Source organism: Bubalus kerabau, chromosome 14 (genome assembly GCF_029407905.1).
Source record: "Bubalus kerabau isolate K-KA32 ecotype Philippines breed swamp buffalo chromosome 14, PCC_UOA_SB_1v2, whole genome shotgun sequence".
NCBI classification, from domain to species: Eukaryota; Metazoa; Chordata; class Mammalia; order Artiodactyla; family Bovidae; genus Bubalus; species Bubalus kerabau.
Genome location: NC_073637.1, coordinates 83371892 through 83388191, shown reverse-complemented (window position 1 = coordinate 83388191; position 16300 = coordinate 83371892). Strand labels below are relative to the sequence as shown.

Here is a 16300-nt window from a genome sequence, read left to right as displayed (position 1 = left end):
GTTTTGGTAAAGATGAGATAGTTCGGTTTATATCAGAAATTAGAAAATTTTATTACAGTCGAGATATGTTTCTAATTTCTGAATACAAAGGACTACTTCAACTGCCCCAACATAGCTTCTTATTAATTTGTACTCGGGCACATACAATACATAAACAGTTATTTTTTTAAAATAGGAGATATGTCTATATTATTCCTGAGAATATTATTTTTTAAGCTGTCTTCTGTGGAATCTCATTCATTATGTCAACAGTGAGATTTCTGCCTTCTGTATTGTTGTTTTACCTCAGACTGATAAGAGAGTTCTGCTAGTAGAAAAAAAGAGTTTGAAAATTACTAGCTTAATGCATTTAAAAGTGAGATCTTTTTTTTTTTTTTAAAAAGTATATTTTTCTTTTTTTGGCCAAGTGGCACGTGGGATCTTAGTTCCCTGACCAGGTATTGAACCTCACCCTCTGAGTTAGAAGTATGGAGTCTTAGCCACTGGACTGCCAAGGAAGTCCTCTTTTTTGTTTATTTATTTTAAAGAGGGACTATCAGAGTATGAGCTATAGTAACAGCTAATGGGGTTTTGGCTTTGGCTGTTTGGAACCAAGCAGTCTGGTTCAGTGCCCCTGTGGGTCTGGTACTATCTCCCCCGAGGCTTTGCTGATGACCTGTGACTCACCGTTCAGGCTGACGTCTCTGACATCCCCGCACACCTGGCCAACTGCGTCCGGCCCGACGTCCGCGTTTCTCCGAGTTTCAGTCAGAGCTGTTTGGCCTACAAAAATGACAAACAGATGTCCTATGGATTCCTCTTTCCTCCTTGTAAGTTACGGAAGACCAGGATCTAACCATTCTAGAGGGGGGTTATTTTGCAGAGTCTGCCGTGTGCAACTTGGTATTTAGGATTTCGGTGGTTTTTAGAGGGGTGCTCAAGAGGTTGAGGAGATGAACTTCTCTGGGAGCCTTCCAAAAGCAGCCAGAAAAAGAGACCAGCTTTCACAAATCCTATTCCCGGGGAGTTCTAAAGTGCAAGGGAACATTCAGTGTGTCTCCTGACATCATTAAATGAGAATCTAAAAGTGAAATAGGAAATTAATAAGACATTAATCTTTTAAATACTACTATAGATGTGATCTCTTAATACATGAAGCCCTTTAATTATCTCTCATTACCTTGATGACATTTTTTTAAAGTCCAAATTACACTGGTAAAGTCAAGGAACTCTTTTACATAATACTTAGTAGACCCAAGATTAGGTTGGAAGCAAAAGAACATGAAAATTTTATTTAAGGAGAACGAGGGAGTGAAGAAGAGAGGTGGAGTGGGAAGAGAAGTAGGCGATGGCACAGAGAGGGGTAAGTGGAAATGAAAGAGCAGGTCTAGTCACCACATGTTGTTTGGGTCACTTTACAAGATTACTTTTTTTTAATTGATGTCGATTTTAGTGTGTAATAGACACTATTTGTTTTCCTAATGTTTAGATCTGAGCTCGTCCCCAGAAGCTAAATATGATGCATTCCTTGTAACCAATATGGTTCCAATGTATCCTGCTTTTAAACGTAAGTCCAATATTTACCTAGTAGCTTATTATTTGTGGGAAGAAATGTTTTCTAAATTTACCACTTACCTTTCCTAACTCTATATTCATTTTAATAACTTTCATGTGTTTGGCCTTTATTATTTTCAACAGCCTTTAATGTAAAGTCTCTACTGCTAATCCAAATTATGAATCTGTGAGGGAGCTTGGTGGATTATTATTTACCCCTTGTTTATAGTTAAGAAATTAAAGTCACAAGAAGTGACTCGGGTCATGAATGGTAGAAGCTAAGCTAAACCAAGTTTGTGCTTCTAGTCTGTTGTTCTCCCTATTTCAATGCTCACGCTATCGGTGGTTTAGAGAGTCTTCTCTGTATTTTGGATGCTATCTAACATTTAATAGCATCTGTATTTATTTATCGAATGTTACAGTAAAAGCCATTAACAATCCTTCCTTTAGGGGAATGGTGAAGATGTAGTCTGAATATTGATCCTGAAACCTAGCAAGACTTAATGAGTCTTCTGAATCATCAGAATATAAATTCAGCTGGTTTTAGGGCTGTGTAAATTATATACACTCATAATTTCTTTCTATACAATATAAATATTTGTGAGTGATAGTGATGAAATGAATGGCATAAGCATGGTGAGCTCTGGCTCCCAAACTGAGTTCTGGTCCCTGGAGTGTGACCACTGCCTGTGTGATCATAGAAATGCCATTTAGCCTCTCATTTGTAAAATGATTAAGATTTGATTGCATGACTTCTATGGCTTGTATGGATTTGTAACTTAATTGTCCAGTGAACAAAATAATCCATTTTCTATTTCTGATAACAAAGAATTTATTCATTTGCCCATCCATCTATCCATTCATCCATCTTCCTTCCATCCATCCATCCGTCCATTCATTTTCCAACCATCCATTTATCCATCCAACCATCCATTTATCCATCTTCCTTCCATCTACTATGCATGCATCCATCCATCCATCCATGTCTTCAAAGACAGAGACGGCATTATGGAGTAGACTTGACCTCCCTTTATTTCATTTACAGCAAGCAGACCTGGATGCTTCTAGGAAGGGTGGGAAAGGGAAACATTTCTACATAATTTTACTTAGTAAAGGAGCACTGGGCTGTGTTACATGACTCTGAGGACTAAAATAAAATTTCAGAACAGAAACATGAGATGGTGAAGTGTCATCTACGGGGCCAAGCCTCCTCAACTTGACATCAGTGAAATGGCCAGCATGGTTTAGAGAAAAAAAATGTTTATTTGATGTCCTCAGTTAGTAAATAAAGGCTTATTCAAAGGTAGAATCTGTTGCATATGAGTGAAAATTTAAAGTATGCTTTTAAAAGGAGGTTTCTTGGTTTGTTCTCAGGCCCAGTGGAGAAATGTTTCATAAACTCACGTAAATCCATTTGTCATAATATTACATGGAATGCAGCTTCATTGAGTTTCCACAAATCTGGGTTTCCTGGATTTCTTTCTTCTTTGCTGATGCCTTTTTGACCAAGCAGCAATAAAGGAAACACACACGGTCCCACCCTGAGGCTGGTGTGGCCAGAGGCCCTTCACAGAGGGCCCGCTGTTCTTCAGTGGGGATGGCTTTTCACAGGCCACATTTCTGCGGGTTTGGCCTTTTGACTGTTCCCATTGTTATTTCTTTCCCTCTGTGCCTCTCCAATTTTTATGCTTAAGTTAACATTTGAACTTCTCCCCCACTGTCCTCCCTTCTTTATTGCAAATAATTATCCGTGGTGTTTTGGCTCTGGTGGCTGCTCTGTCCTTCTCATTTAGAATAGAGGATCATCAGCAGTTGAAACCCCATGGGAAAAATGCCCAAGTATTTTTTAATTAGAGGAGGTAAGAAATGATAACAGCCTGGACCTCATAACCCCCATGTATCAGGTTGGCCAAAAAGTTTGAGTTTTTCAATCACATCGTACAGAAAAACCTGAATGAGTCCTTTGACCACCCAATAGCGTCGAGTGCAGTAAGTCACATCTAACATTTTGGAGCCAGCTTCTCTGGTTTGCATTGCCCGTCCTCTCTTGCCTTTTCTCTTCTCCCTTCCACCCCTGTCCTTCCCCCGCGATCGACTGTAGTGGAATTGGAGGTAGCCTGGACAGGGAAGTCTTCTCTAGAGGATGACCGTGAAACTGAGAAATGCAGAGTGGAGGAGACACCCGGGAATCACAGACCAAGGGCGAGTTTTCCAGACAGAGGGAGGAGCATGTGCGGCGCCTTACTCCGAAGCATGTTCAGCAAGCAGGGGCAGAAGAAAGCCTGTAGCTGGGGGGAAGAATGGGAAGGAGAGCCACAGAGGGAGGCAGGGGCCACGGTGGAGAGCTGGGGGTTTATTCTAATTACAGGAGAAATCATCTGGAGTGTGAGAAAAGGGTGCTGGGGAGTGTGAGTCACTCTCCGATTCACGGTGTAAGAGGATCCGTCTGGCTGCTCCAGAGAATGGCCGCATATAGCCCGCGGGCCCCAGGGGACGAGTTTTGTGGAAGACAGTTTTCCGTGATGGGAAGGGGATGGTTTGGGGGGATGATTCAAGTGCATTACATGTATTGGGCGCTTTATTTCTGGTATGACATCAGCTCCACATCAGATCATCGGGCATTAGATCTGGAGGTTGGGGACCCCTGAGCTACACGGAAGGAAGGGTTTCTCCCAGGGGGCCCAGGAAGTAGTCTTTTGTGGTAGCTCATGGCAGAGAAGATGGTGGCTTAGATCAGTGTGGACGCAGTGAGAATGGTGAGGAGTGGTCAGCTTTAGAAGACTGGGCTGTGTTTTGGAGGTCTCACTGACAGGACTTTGCCACATGTGTATGAACAGAGCAGACAAGTCCAGGGTGAGTCCTAGGATTTTGACCTGAACATCTGAGAGCGAGTGCCACTGACTGTGATGGAGAAGCCAAGAGGTGGAGCAGGAGTGAAAAGGAGAATTAAGAATTCTGTTTGAATAATTTTTTGTTAGATATGATTATGAAGTCTTCAAATGCACAGTGAGATGGGTGGTTGGATATGTCTGGAGCTGCATGGAAAGGTTAGGGCTAGAGACATAAACTTGGGAATTAGTCTACCTATGACATCGTGAAAGAAAAAAAAGTAGATTAAGGCCTTTTTTTCAGTTTTTCACAAACACTGTACTTCCTCTGTTGCACAGCTATTCTGTCTTCCTGGAATGTTCTGTCTCTATCTCTTTGCTCAAAAAAACCCCCCTATCCTTCAGATCTCAGCCTAATAACCACTTCCTCTGCAAAGCCTTCCCTGACTGTTCACCTAGGTTGAACTCCTCTACCAATGAATGTCTCCATGTCTTTTCTGGTTCATAAATGACACACACACAGCTAGTGCTTTACGATGGATTGTTCTCAAGAATCACAACAGCTCTGTTGTCTCTTAACTTGTGATACGTGTCTTATTTAACACATCCTAGAGAGAATTCGGCCAAAGCAAGGAGTTTTGTTCACAAAGAACTGATTTTGTCTTTGCACAGGCATCTGGAATTATTTCCAAAGGGTTCTGGTGAAGAAATATGCTTCAGAAAGAAATGGAGTTAATGTGATAAGTGGACCAATTTTTGACTATGACTACGATGGCTTACACGACACACAAGACAAAATCAAACAGTAAGCTTTTAAATTCCAAGATCTCACTCAAGAATATTTTTCAAATATTCATGTACTGGAGAAAAGCTGATGCCTGTTAAACCTGTTATTCTTTGAATCTCCTTGTGAATTCTTCAGTTCTTTTGGACCTTTTATGAAACATGGCATTGGGGGTTGAAAGCAACAGGAATTTGTAGTAAATAAATGCACTTTTCAGCTCCATCAAAGAATATGTATCAAAAGATTAAATTTTTTCATTTATTCTTTAATAACTCTTGTGGAAATAATTTTCCCTTGTTTCCCTTATTTGGGGGGAGGGGACTTTTAAAATTCCTTAGGTTTTCTGAGTCAGTACATCTCAATAGGAAATTGCATATAAACTTTGATCAAATCTCATTTCTGTCCCTCTCTCTGGTGCTATTATGGATATAAAAGAATTAGGCCTACTCTATTCATGAGGAACTCGCAGTCTGGTGGAGAAGGCAAGAAGATATAAATACAACAAATTCATAATAGATCATCACTTAATTTTATATATGCATGAAATAGAGTAACACAAAATATGCTGCTCAGTCACTTCAGTCGTGTCCGACTCTGTGCGACCCCATAGACGGCAGCCCACCAGGCTCCCCCATCCCTGGGATTGTCCAGGCAAGAACACTGGGGTGGGTTGCCATTTCCTTCTCCAGTGCATGAAAGTGAAAAGTGAAAGTGAAGTCACTCAGTCGTGTCTGACCCTCAGCGACCCCATGGACTGCAGCCCTCCAGGCTCCTGCGTCCATGGGATTTTCCAGGCAAGAGTCCTGGAGTGGGGTGCCATTGCCTTCTCCAACACAAAATATGAGAGGGTTTAATTGTGACTGGAAAGGCAGTAAGATCTATTTTATTACTTATCTATATGAAAAAAAATTAACATTTTTGTCTAATTAACTATAAATCACAAACCCTCTCAAGACAAAATATGAGAGGGTTTAATTGTGATTTATAGTTAATTAGACAAAAATGTTAATTTTTTTTTCATATAGATAAGTAATAAAATAGATCTTACTGCCCTTCCAGTCATCCGTAAGAGAAATTTTATCTTACTCATACATTTATTGATGGTTATTGTTATAGTTTTAAGCTCAAATTATATTATCAGCTTAACTGTAATTTCAGTATTTTGAAAATGATTAAAATGAAGATAAGAGAAAACTAAGTAAGGAATTATCACTTCCTATGCTGTGCTCTACTGGCAAAGATTATTTACGCTTAGCACTCAGTCCTTAGAATTTTCTTTAGTAAATGAGTTCTCTGTACCAAGTTCAGGCCCTCACTGTGGCTTGAAAGGGCTATTCTTCTCCGAGCTCCTGTGTTTTCTGCCTCTGGCCCATTTGATACAAATCTATGAGAGTTGTTCTCCTGAAATGTGGACCTCACAATGGTGCTTCCAGGCACGAAGCTTTCAGCGGAGCGTCACGGTCCAAACTCCGCAAGTCTCGCGCTCAGAACCTCCGCCGCTCCTGCGGTGCGCGCACCGCCGCTCCCGACTTCCCCTGCTCCTCGTTGCCCTGGCCTTGTGTCCCGCCTCTGAGTCTGCGTTCAGGCGGTTTCCCTTTGTCTCGAGTATCTTTTCTGCTCTGCCAGGTTGAGAGAAAGGAGATACTGAGCACTGAAAACATTATATGCAAAGGCAGAGAAGTGGGTTAACCTGTACATGAGAGAGCGACTCCCCTGAGAGGGCTCTCCTTGTCGCGGGGCGGCGTTCTCTGACCACACCTCACGAAGCGCTGTCAGCCCTAACTCGTCTTGCTTCCCGTGCCAGGTACGTGGAGGGCAGCTCCGTCCCCGTGCCCACCCACTACTACAGCATCCTCACCAGCTGCCTGGACTTCACGCAGCCGGCCGACCGCTGCGACGGGCCGCTGTCCGTGTCCGCCTTCGTGCTGCCCCACAGGCCCGACAACGACGAGAGCTGCAACGTGAGTGCAGACGTGGCGGCCTCGAGGCTGCCGCTTCCGCTTCCGCTTCCGCCCGCGCGCCTTTCTCTCACGCGTATTTCCTGCTCCATTTTCATTGCTTTAAAAGTCTCTATATTGTTGTTTTTTTTTTTTATTTACTTGTTTAATTTCACTTATTTTTTTAGGTTTTGTTCAGCAAGTACATAGGTACTTATTATTATCATTATTATTATCCAAACTAGACCATTTCTGGAAGTGAAGGGAGGATGCTATGAAATAACAACTACAGACAGCAGGGATGAGCCATGCTTAAGTGAGGGGCACAGTTTCACCCTGTTTGTAAGGCATCAGGGGAACTTGTTTAATTTTAGCTGCAGGATCATTGCTTCACGGTGGTGTGATGTTTCCTCCGTGCGTCCGTGTGAGCCGGCCCTAAGCACACAGGTGCCCCCTCCCACCTCACCCCGCCAGGTGGTCACGGAGCCCCGGCCCCGGATGCCCTGCGTCACACATCACACTCCCTCTGGCGATCTGTTTTACGTTTGGTAATGTATATGTTTCAGTGCTATTCTCTCAAATCATCCCACCTTCTTCTGTTAGTATTTTGTACTTGGAATATAGGTGCTTTACCATGTTGTGTTGGTTTCCACTACACAATGAAGTGAATCAGCTATATGTATACATATTAAATAAAACGAGACAAATGACTGTGCATCAAGTTTCTAACATAACTGTGCAGAGAAAAGAATTCAAATAAACTATGTATATGTATTCTGACTGTAGGGCTTCCCACGTGGTGCTAGTGGTAAAGAACCCGCCTGCTAATGCAGGAGACATAAGAGACGCACGTTTGATCCCTGGGTCAGGAAGATCCTCTGGAGAAGGGTATGGCAACCCACTCCCGTATTCCGGCCTGGAGAATCCCATGGACGGAGGAGCCTGGAGGGCTAGAGTCCGTAGGGTTGCAAAGAGTCAGACACAGCTGAAGCGACTGAGCACACGTGCCCTCTGACCATACTCCCTTAATGGGATACAGTTCGAGAACAAATAAAGCAAGCAAAGAAAATTTGAACTTTACACAGTAGATTTGGTGTTGCTAGTGATGTTGATATTTCAATTTTGAAAATTAAAAAAATGTACTGTTATAAAAAAGCAGTGTCCTTTGGGATTTGCTGACAGAATTCATCTTTGTGTCTTAAATTATATCCCCACCCTTGAACTAGAACACACTTATTATAAAACATTTGGACTATACAAATGGGGATACAAGTTGAGTCTTTTTTGGAAAGGACCCAACAAAACTGCCAAACACTTGGGAACTCTGTGTCCTAATGGCATTTTATTTTTCAATGTAAGGGTATTGTGCATTTAATTAAGTTCTATTTCAGTGTATGCTCTTGACAAATGACAAAAGTGTTCAAATGCCTTCAGTTTTGCAAAAGACAAATATATTTTGAAAACAGTGAAAAGTAGTGCAACTTTGGTAGTTATTGAAATGAGGGAAGAGCAGCCAGGAGCTCATTATATCATTCACTCTACTTTTGTGGATGTTTGAAATTTTCATTAATAAAAACTTTTTAATTTTTTTTTATATTGGAGTATAGCCAATCACTCTGGAGAAGGAAATGGCAACCCACTCCAGTATTCTTGCCTGGAGAATCCCATGGACAGGAGATCCTGGTAGGTTATAGTGCATGGGGTTGCAGAGAGACCCAACTTAGTGACTGAAACGACAACAATAGCTAATTAACGAATGTGAAAGTTTCAGATGACGGCAAAGGGATTCATTTGAGGATATATATCCCCATTTCCACCCAAATTCCCCTACCATCTAGGCTGCCACGTAACACTGAGCAGAGTTCCCTGTGCTACACAGTAGGAATTTGTTGGTTATCCATTTTAAATATAGACACAAACGCACAGGAATATGTGCTCTACACATCAGACTTTGATTTACTACTAGTTGTAACGGCAGGTGTAACAGGTCACCCCATTCTTAAATAGCACAGATGACTCAATTCACTTATTCCAACATGAAAGCTAGACGGCAGGATGAAAAAGGCCCAGGAAGGCAGACAGGAGCCATGCTGTGTGCGCCTGGCTGTGGTCCAAGGCTGCGCTTGGGGCGAACCGCGTGACCGCTCCAGGTCCCTTTAATGCGATGGAAACCTTGCGCTTCAGGTTGATTCTAGAGCAGTCTCTGTGCTTTTGTTTATGGAAGGGTCAGAGCTAAAGTCTCCAGAAGAAAATTTTAGTCAACAGGCAGTGCTTAAATTCCTTAATTATTTATGTAAGGTACCCTGGGAGAAACCATGCTGTGTTTAACATAGTCACTCCTCCAGGCAGCCTTCCAGGGGAGAGCAAATGAAACAAGCACAGAAACTGCTTCACTAAAAGGCAAAGAGCCTTAAGAATAGCTTCAAGACAGATTTTCAGCTTCGTGGACAAGGCAGTTTTGAGGCTAGGGCTTCAATTATAGGTGAAGATTGAGGCTATGACCATCCGAAACATAAAACAATGGATGCAGGAAAAACTAGAAATTTGAAATGTGGCTTAAAAAAAAAGCTAATTAAGTTTGCCCAGATTATTGGAAATGAAGATCATAGTGGGAGATAAGGTTTTAAATGTTGCGTAGAATCAAATTTGAAATAAAAGGCGTCAGGCCTTCCCTGCTGGTCTAATGGTTAAAACTCTGTGTTTCCAAAGCAGGGGGCCTAGTTTCCATCCCTGGTTGGGGAACTAAGATCCCACATTTCATGTGGCCAAAAATAATAATAATTAAAATAAAATAAAAATAGTCATAGCAGCCATAGTAGCAGTCGTCACCGTTGATTGAGTCCATGTTAACCATCCAGCACTGTGCAGTCTTGTCTCCTGTAATATCTCTCATCATCTTATTACCCTATTAGGCGGGTGCGTATGGCCCCCTCCGCTTCCCCTTTTAGTAAGTCTTGAGAAACCTGTAGCTCATAAAGAAGTATGTAGCATGGTTATCTGGTTGCCTTCAACCTCGTGGGTAGAAGAGCAGAACTTTAGATTCAAGACTCTGTTTTCAAAAGCCCATCCTCTTTCAAATCTATCCGATTTCTATAGTGTAAGCTTGGAGCCTTAGCATTTTTTGCTTATTGCATTGACATGAGTGAAGTGAAAGATGGACTGTGTAGTCCATGGGATTCTCCAGGCCAGAATACTGGAGTGGGTAGCCTTTCCCTTCTCCAGGGGATCTTCCCAACCCAGGTCTCCTGCATTGCAGACTGATTCTTTACCAGCTGAGCCACAAAGATAACCACAAAAAATGTTTAGACATAAGAGCAATATTTTGGCCTCTGTTTTGGGAGATAAATTAGAACTGGAGGAGATGAAGCATGGTCCTCAAAGGGCTTTGGAGGGATTCCCAAGATTGAGGTAACAGAACTTGAACTGGGGTGTGGTCTTGGAAATTTCTAAAGGAAGGTGGAAGGCAGCAATATTGTATTGCAAGAATCAATAAGATCTTAGAAATAACTGGATGGGAGGTGGAGAAGCAAGGGAGTGTCAAGCGAGAGAGGAGCTATCCTCAACTGATTGGCTTGACCTTCTCAATTCTGATTGTCTACACCCCACAGGAGTAGCTAATGGTGTACCGGGGTTGGGGGGGTGTAATACCTCTGGATCTGAACTTCAGTTTTACTGAAATATTGTTGTGGGGAGGTAACATTTTTTCAAAAAAGTAAACACATATTTTATGGGGTGAAATTCAAAATTGCCATACATGTTTAAGACAAGGCAGAGACTACAAAGACATTTTGGACTTAAGCCATGTAAGAGACACCTAAGTTCTTGAGGGAAAGGTTTTCACATTTTCCTGTCATTTGGGGAATTTGGTGATGGGGGAGCTTGAAAACATTATTCTGAACTCAGCTCAAAGGCAGTTTTTTATTCCACCCAGTGTTATGTCTGACAACATCCACATGTCTTCCTCCCTGCCCAGAGCTTAGAGGTGTTTCTTGTAGTGCTCATGGCCAGCATGCTTCTTACTGAAGAACCCCCTGCCACATAGACAGCTGTCTGTGCTTTCTTTTATTTTGTTAAATTGAAGTATAATTGCTTTACAATGCTGTTAGTTTCTGTTGTACAATGAAATTAACCAACCATACGTATTATAGCCCCTCCCGTCCATCCAACCCTTCCAGGTCATCCCAGAGCACCGAGCTGTGCTCCCTGGGCAGGTCCCCACTAGCCACCTACTTTACACATGGTAGCATATATATTGGAGAAGGCAATGGCACAACACTCTAGTACTCTTGCCTGGAAAATCCCATGGACCGAGGAGCCTGGTGGGCTGCAGTCAGTGGGGTCACTAAGAGTCGGACACAACTGAGCGACTTCACTTTCACTTTTCACTTTCATGCATTGGAGAAGGAAATGGCAACCCACTCCAGTGTTCTTGCCTGGAGAATCCCAGGGACGGGGGAGCCTGGTGGGCTGCCCATCTATGGGGTCGGACACGACTGAAGCAACTTAGCAGCAGCAGCAGTGTATATATGTCAATCCCAACCTGCCACTTCGTCCCATCCTCCCCTTCGTGCCCCCGACCGTGTCCACACGTCTGTTCTCTATGTCTGCATCTCTATTCTTGCCCTGGAAATAGGTTCATCTGTACCGTTTTTCTAGATTCCACGTATATGCATTAATAGACAATATTTGTTCTTCTCTTTCTGACTTCACTTGGTGTGACAGACTCTAGGTCCATCCACATCTCTACAGATAACCCAGTTTCATTCTGTTTTCTGACTGAGCTATGTCCCATTGTATATACAGACCACATCTTTTTCCCATTCCTCTGCTGATGGGCGTTTAGCTCGTCCTCCTGAGCTGGGCATTTAGCTCGTCCTCCTGAGCTGGGCGTTTAGCTCGTCCTCCTGAGCTGGGCGTTTAGCTCGTCCTCCTGAGCTGGGCGTTTAGCTCGTCCTCCTGAGCTGGGCGTTTAGCTCGTCCTCCTGAGCTGGGCGTTTAGCTCGTCCTCCTGAGCTGGGCGTTTAGCTCGTCCTCCTGAGCTGGGCTTGGTAAACAGTGCTGCAGTGGGCACGGGGGACATGGATCGTTTTGAATTACGTCCTTACTTTAAGATCCACCTTAAAACTGCTGGGACTTGAATTCACGAGATCGTTTGGGCGGAAGGCAGGTGAAGAATAAATGTCCATATTGAAAACAAAAAACAAAACATACACGAAGCAAGTCCCTGGATTGTGCTTTCATTTGCATTAATGTGTAAAGTTATTTATTTTTAAAGTTTTTCTTTTCCTCTCTTGGTTCACTTGAACTTTTATTTGACTTTTATTAGTTTTGCATTTCATACTAGAGCCTCCTGCAGCAAATACTTCAGTGGGTTGCCGGCTAGCAAGGGGCAGAAGTCATTTTCTTCCTTGTAGCGTAGCCCGATATTTTGACTAATTGGAGACTGGATTTTAGCCTGTGAGAACCAGAGGAGAATGCCTCTCAGATGAAATTGGCAAATCACTTCCCTAGGAAAGAAATAGCAAAAGACAGATTTTTCCCCAAATTCTTATAATCCCAGCTGGCCATTATTTAAATTAGGAAAAACCTTTTCACCCCTTGTCCACACATTCAAAAGACTGCATTTACAAAGGAAACATTAAACTTACATTGAACATTGAAAACATTGAAAAATCAAATGAATGAGTCAAATATGAAAATTCTCCCAAAATATCTCTTCGTGCTTACTCTGCTTACTCTGAGGGGGTCCCGATCCATTTGGAGACCTCCTACTTCGTTAATTACATGGTCACACTGAGGACTGGTCAGTACCGTTGTGGGCAGAGTTATATTTAGGCCTGTCCTTTCCTATGAATCGCAGAGATCTTGGTCAGCCTGGGTGAGGAGGGTGAGGCGTGGAGGGTTAAAATCCTTATTTCCCCCAGCCTCCAAAGCAGTTTCTTCCTGTTTCTTCCTTTTGCTGGGGATGGCCAGGCACCAGGTTCCTGAACCAACACCCTCCTGGACGTATTTAGCACTGGTGTGAGCTGCCAGAGTGCCCTGTCCAGGCCCGTGTGGGTTGGAGCTTTCCGAGAAGACCCAGTGCAGGTTCTCGGGCTTTGGTATAGCTCATGGAGACTGCCTGCGGTGGAAGACTTGGGCGAAGGCGTGCCTGAGCTGTCTCAATCCTGGGACATGCAGCTACCCTTCCACTTGTAGAAAGACTCTTGGCAGCCGTTGCAGTTTGGGAATGAGATTATTTGCAAAGACCCTTCCGCCCCATCTCTTCTCTGAAGGTAGACATTTCCCCACATTCTCAAGGATCTCAGATCTCATTCTTTCTCTCAACTTCCCTCAAAAGTGAAAAATATTTTTTAAAAGTAAAGACTGCTTTGTGTGCATTATTTTTTCTTTCTTTCTTCTTTCTTTGCTAATTAATCATTGATTTATTTGGCTGCACCAGGTCTTAGCTGTGGCATGTGGGATATGGTTCCCTGACCAGGGATCAAACTTGAGCCCCCTGCTCTGGGAGGGCAGAGTCTTAGCCACTGGACCACCAGGGAGGTCCCGGCATTACTTTTTTCATTTCTCCTTAGATGTGAAATCGGAGAAGGCAATGGCACCCCACTCCAGTACTCTTGGCTGGAAAATCCCATAGATGGAGGAGCCTGGTGGGCTGCAGTCCATGGGGTCGCTAAGGGTCAGACACGACTGAGCGACTTCACTTTCACTTTTCACTTTCATGCATTGGAGGAGGAAATGGCAACCCACTCCAGTGTTCTTGCCTGGAGAATCCCAGGGACGGGGGAGCCTGGCGGGCTGCCGTCTCTGGGGTCACACAGAGTCAGACACGACTGGAAGCGACTTAGCAGCAGCAGTAGATGTGAAATAAATTATTTAGTGTGAGACATTTAAATGTCTTTCATCTTGAGTTTGGGCCAATGAGGCAATTCTTCACAAGCAGTTAAGACAGATTTCCTTTCTTCCCATCCTGGGAACACCCGTGATGGTTTTCTTCACTCTCACCCCCTTCTTCCTTCCTGTCCTTCCTCCTGCCCTGGGAGCTGCAGTAAACGTTACTCTTTTTGTGTACCAATGAAGAAAAGGAGGCCGGGAGTTTAGAGAGCTTGAGCAAGGTCTGCCAGGCAGGAAGCGGAACTGCATTTCCAACCCCAGCCTCTTGGGCCCCAAAGTGCCAGGTGTATTCACTGGGTGGCTCAATTGATATGAGTTGAGTCAAACTCATTGCAATCTCAATCCGTTGCAGTCTAATAGGTGACGTCATCAATCTAGCATGTTCTTCAGAAGCTCCAGGGGTGCACACATGTCGTGTGCGTTGCGCACAAGCTCTGCACTCCCCGGGGGAGGCCGAGGCGCTCCATTCCTCCTGCGCTCTGCTCCTCGCTGCAATTCGACCTCGGGGGAGAGAGACAAATGACTGATTTCTCCAGGGCTTTGCGCTCTCCCTATCTTGACTTCTGTTCTGAGGACCCATTGAGTCAAGTGTCCTCTTGCACCACACCTCGCTTTTATTCAGTCCGGCTAACTGCCGTTGAAAATGTTTACAGCCGAGGGCCGGTATTTGTGGTGTGTTGTGGCAGGGATGTGGGAGCTGCGGGGAATCCAAGGAGGAAGAAAACACCTTGGCTTTGGGTGCAGGAGTTCGCAGAGGTCGTGTGTGGACTCAGAACAAACGGAGCGTTTGGAGAAACGCCTTTGGAAAACTCTGACTCTGATTGTCTTTCCTTTCCGTGGCAGAGCTCAGAGGACGAGTCGAAATGGGTGGAAGAGCTTCTCAAGATGCACACAGCGCGGGTGCGGGACATCGAGCATCTCACCAGCCTGGACTTCTTCCGCAAGACCAGCCGCAGCTACCCAGAAATTCTGACCCTAAAGACGTACCTGCAGACGTATGAGAGTGAGATCTAGCCTTCTGGTCCTCTATGCTGCAGGCTTATCAACTGGTGTATATTTTTATATTGTTTTTGTATTTATTAATTTGAAACCAGGACATTAAAAAAAATGCTAGTATTTTAATCCTGTACCAAATCTGACATCTTACGCCTGAATGACTCCACTGTTTTCCTCTAATGCTTGATTTAGGTAGTCCTGTGTTTTGAGTAGAGCTTGTAATAATTACCGCAGCTTGCATTTTTAGTGGAAGCTTCTAAATGGTGCTGCATATTCCATATTTGCATTGAGGAAATCTCAATCTTCCAATGCACAGTTGCTACATTTAATCCCGTACTGTATTAAAATACTGATTTTGTAAAGTTGCATTCATTTATTGTTAATTATGACAGACATATTTAAACCTTATAGACCAATCTTAAATATAATAAATCACACATTCAGTTTTTTTTCCTGGTTTTATTTGGCCTTTGTTTCATATAAATTAGAGGGTTTGCTTCTAGTGTATTTCATGCATGAAAAGGATACATTTCTTGTATTGGGCCCTCTTCCTAGTTGGATATAGTTTACATAGACAAAGGGACGTCCTTAATAGTCCACCATGGTGGCTTGAATGAGGTAGAGGATGTATTGATACATATCTGTGGGATATCAGAAGGACAGAGGGAACCAGAACTCCTGAATATCTTCTCTCACCTATCTACTTTAAAAAGTGTTTTGAACATTGGAGGAACAGGTTCTTTTGATCAAGTTATTTCAAAGCTTTTATTGGACTTAACTGAGAGTGTACTAAGCATATATTCTGTATAAGTATCAACCTAAGAACCAGGAAGGATATAAAGAGAAATAAGACACTGAGATGATATATAGGCATAAAAGTATATTTTAACTAATCAAGGTAGAGAATAATAAATGCTAAGTGAACAGTGTTAGGATAACACAATATGACAGAAGGGTTTGAATGATAGATGGGGTGATTTTTGATGGACCCAATTGTGGCCATAAATAATAATGAAGCATAAAGTGAGGAAGTCATTCAGAGACTTTCTGTCTTTCTGATTGTGTTATGGATAAAGATGCATCTCAGTACTGCCATATTTCTAACAGTTAATAATCTTGTCTAAAAAAAAAAAAAGAATAGCATGTTAAATTTTCCTTTAAAAATAAATTTGCTTAAAGGAACTTCCCTTGTGGTCCACTGGCTAAGACTCCGTGCTCCCAATGCAGAGGGCCTGCGTTCCACCCTGGTCAGGGCAGTAGATCCTATGTGCCCAAACTAAAAGATAGGATACCACACGCCCCAGCGGAGGTCAAAGGCCCTGCGCGCC

At 43.2% G+C, this 16300-nt stretch overlaps 1 protein-coding gene across 9 annotated transcripts in view; it reads left to right on the top strand.

Annotated features, from left to right (window-relative positions):
• Positions 1–16082, top strand: part of ENPP2 (ectonucleotide pyrophosphatase/phosphodiesterase 2) — a 134379-nt gene extending 118297 nt beyond the window's left edge. For 7 of the 9 annotated variants that reach the window (XM_055546763.1, XM_055546766.1, XM_055546767.1 and 4 more), the window contains 5 exons: positions 674–809; positions 1469–1546; positions 5034–5166; positions 6950–7106; positions 14820–16081. In XM_055546763.1, coding sequence (XP_055402738.1) covers positions 674–809; positions 1469–1546; positions 5034–5166; positions 6950–7106; positions 14820–14990 — 675 coding nt within the window. In that variant the 3' untranslated portion in view covers positions 14991–16081. Of the gene's footprint in view, positions 1–673; positions 810–1468; positions 1547–5033; positions 5167–6949; positions 7107–14819 lie in introns of all 9 variants that reach the window. The other 2 variants (XM_055546762.1, XM_055546770.1) reach the window with 2 other exon arrangements.
• The last annotated feature ends 218 nt before the right edge of the window (positions 16083–16300 follow it).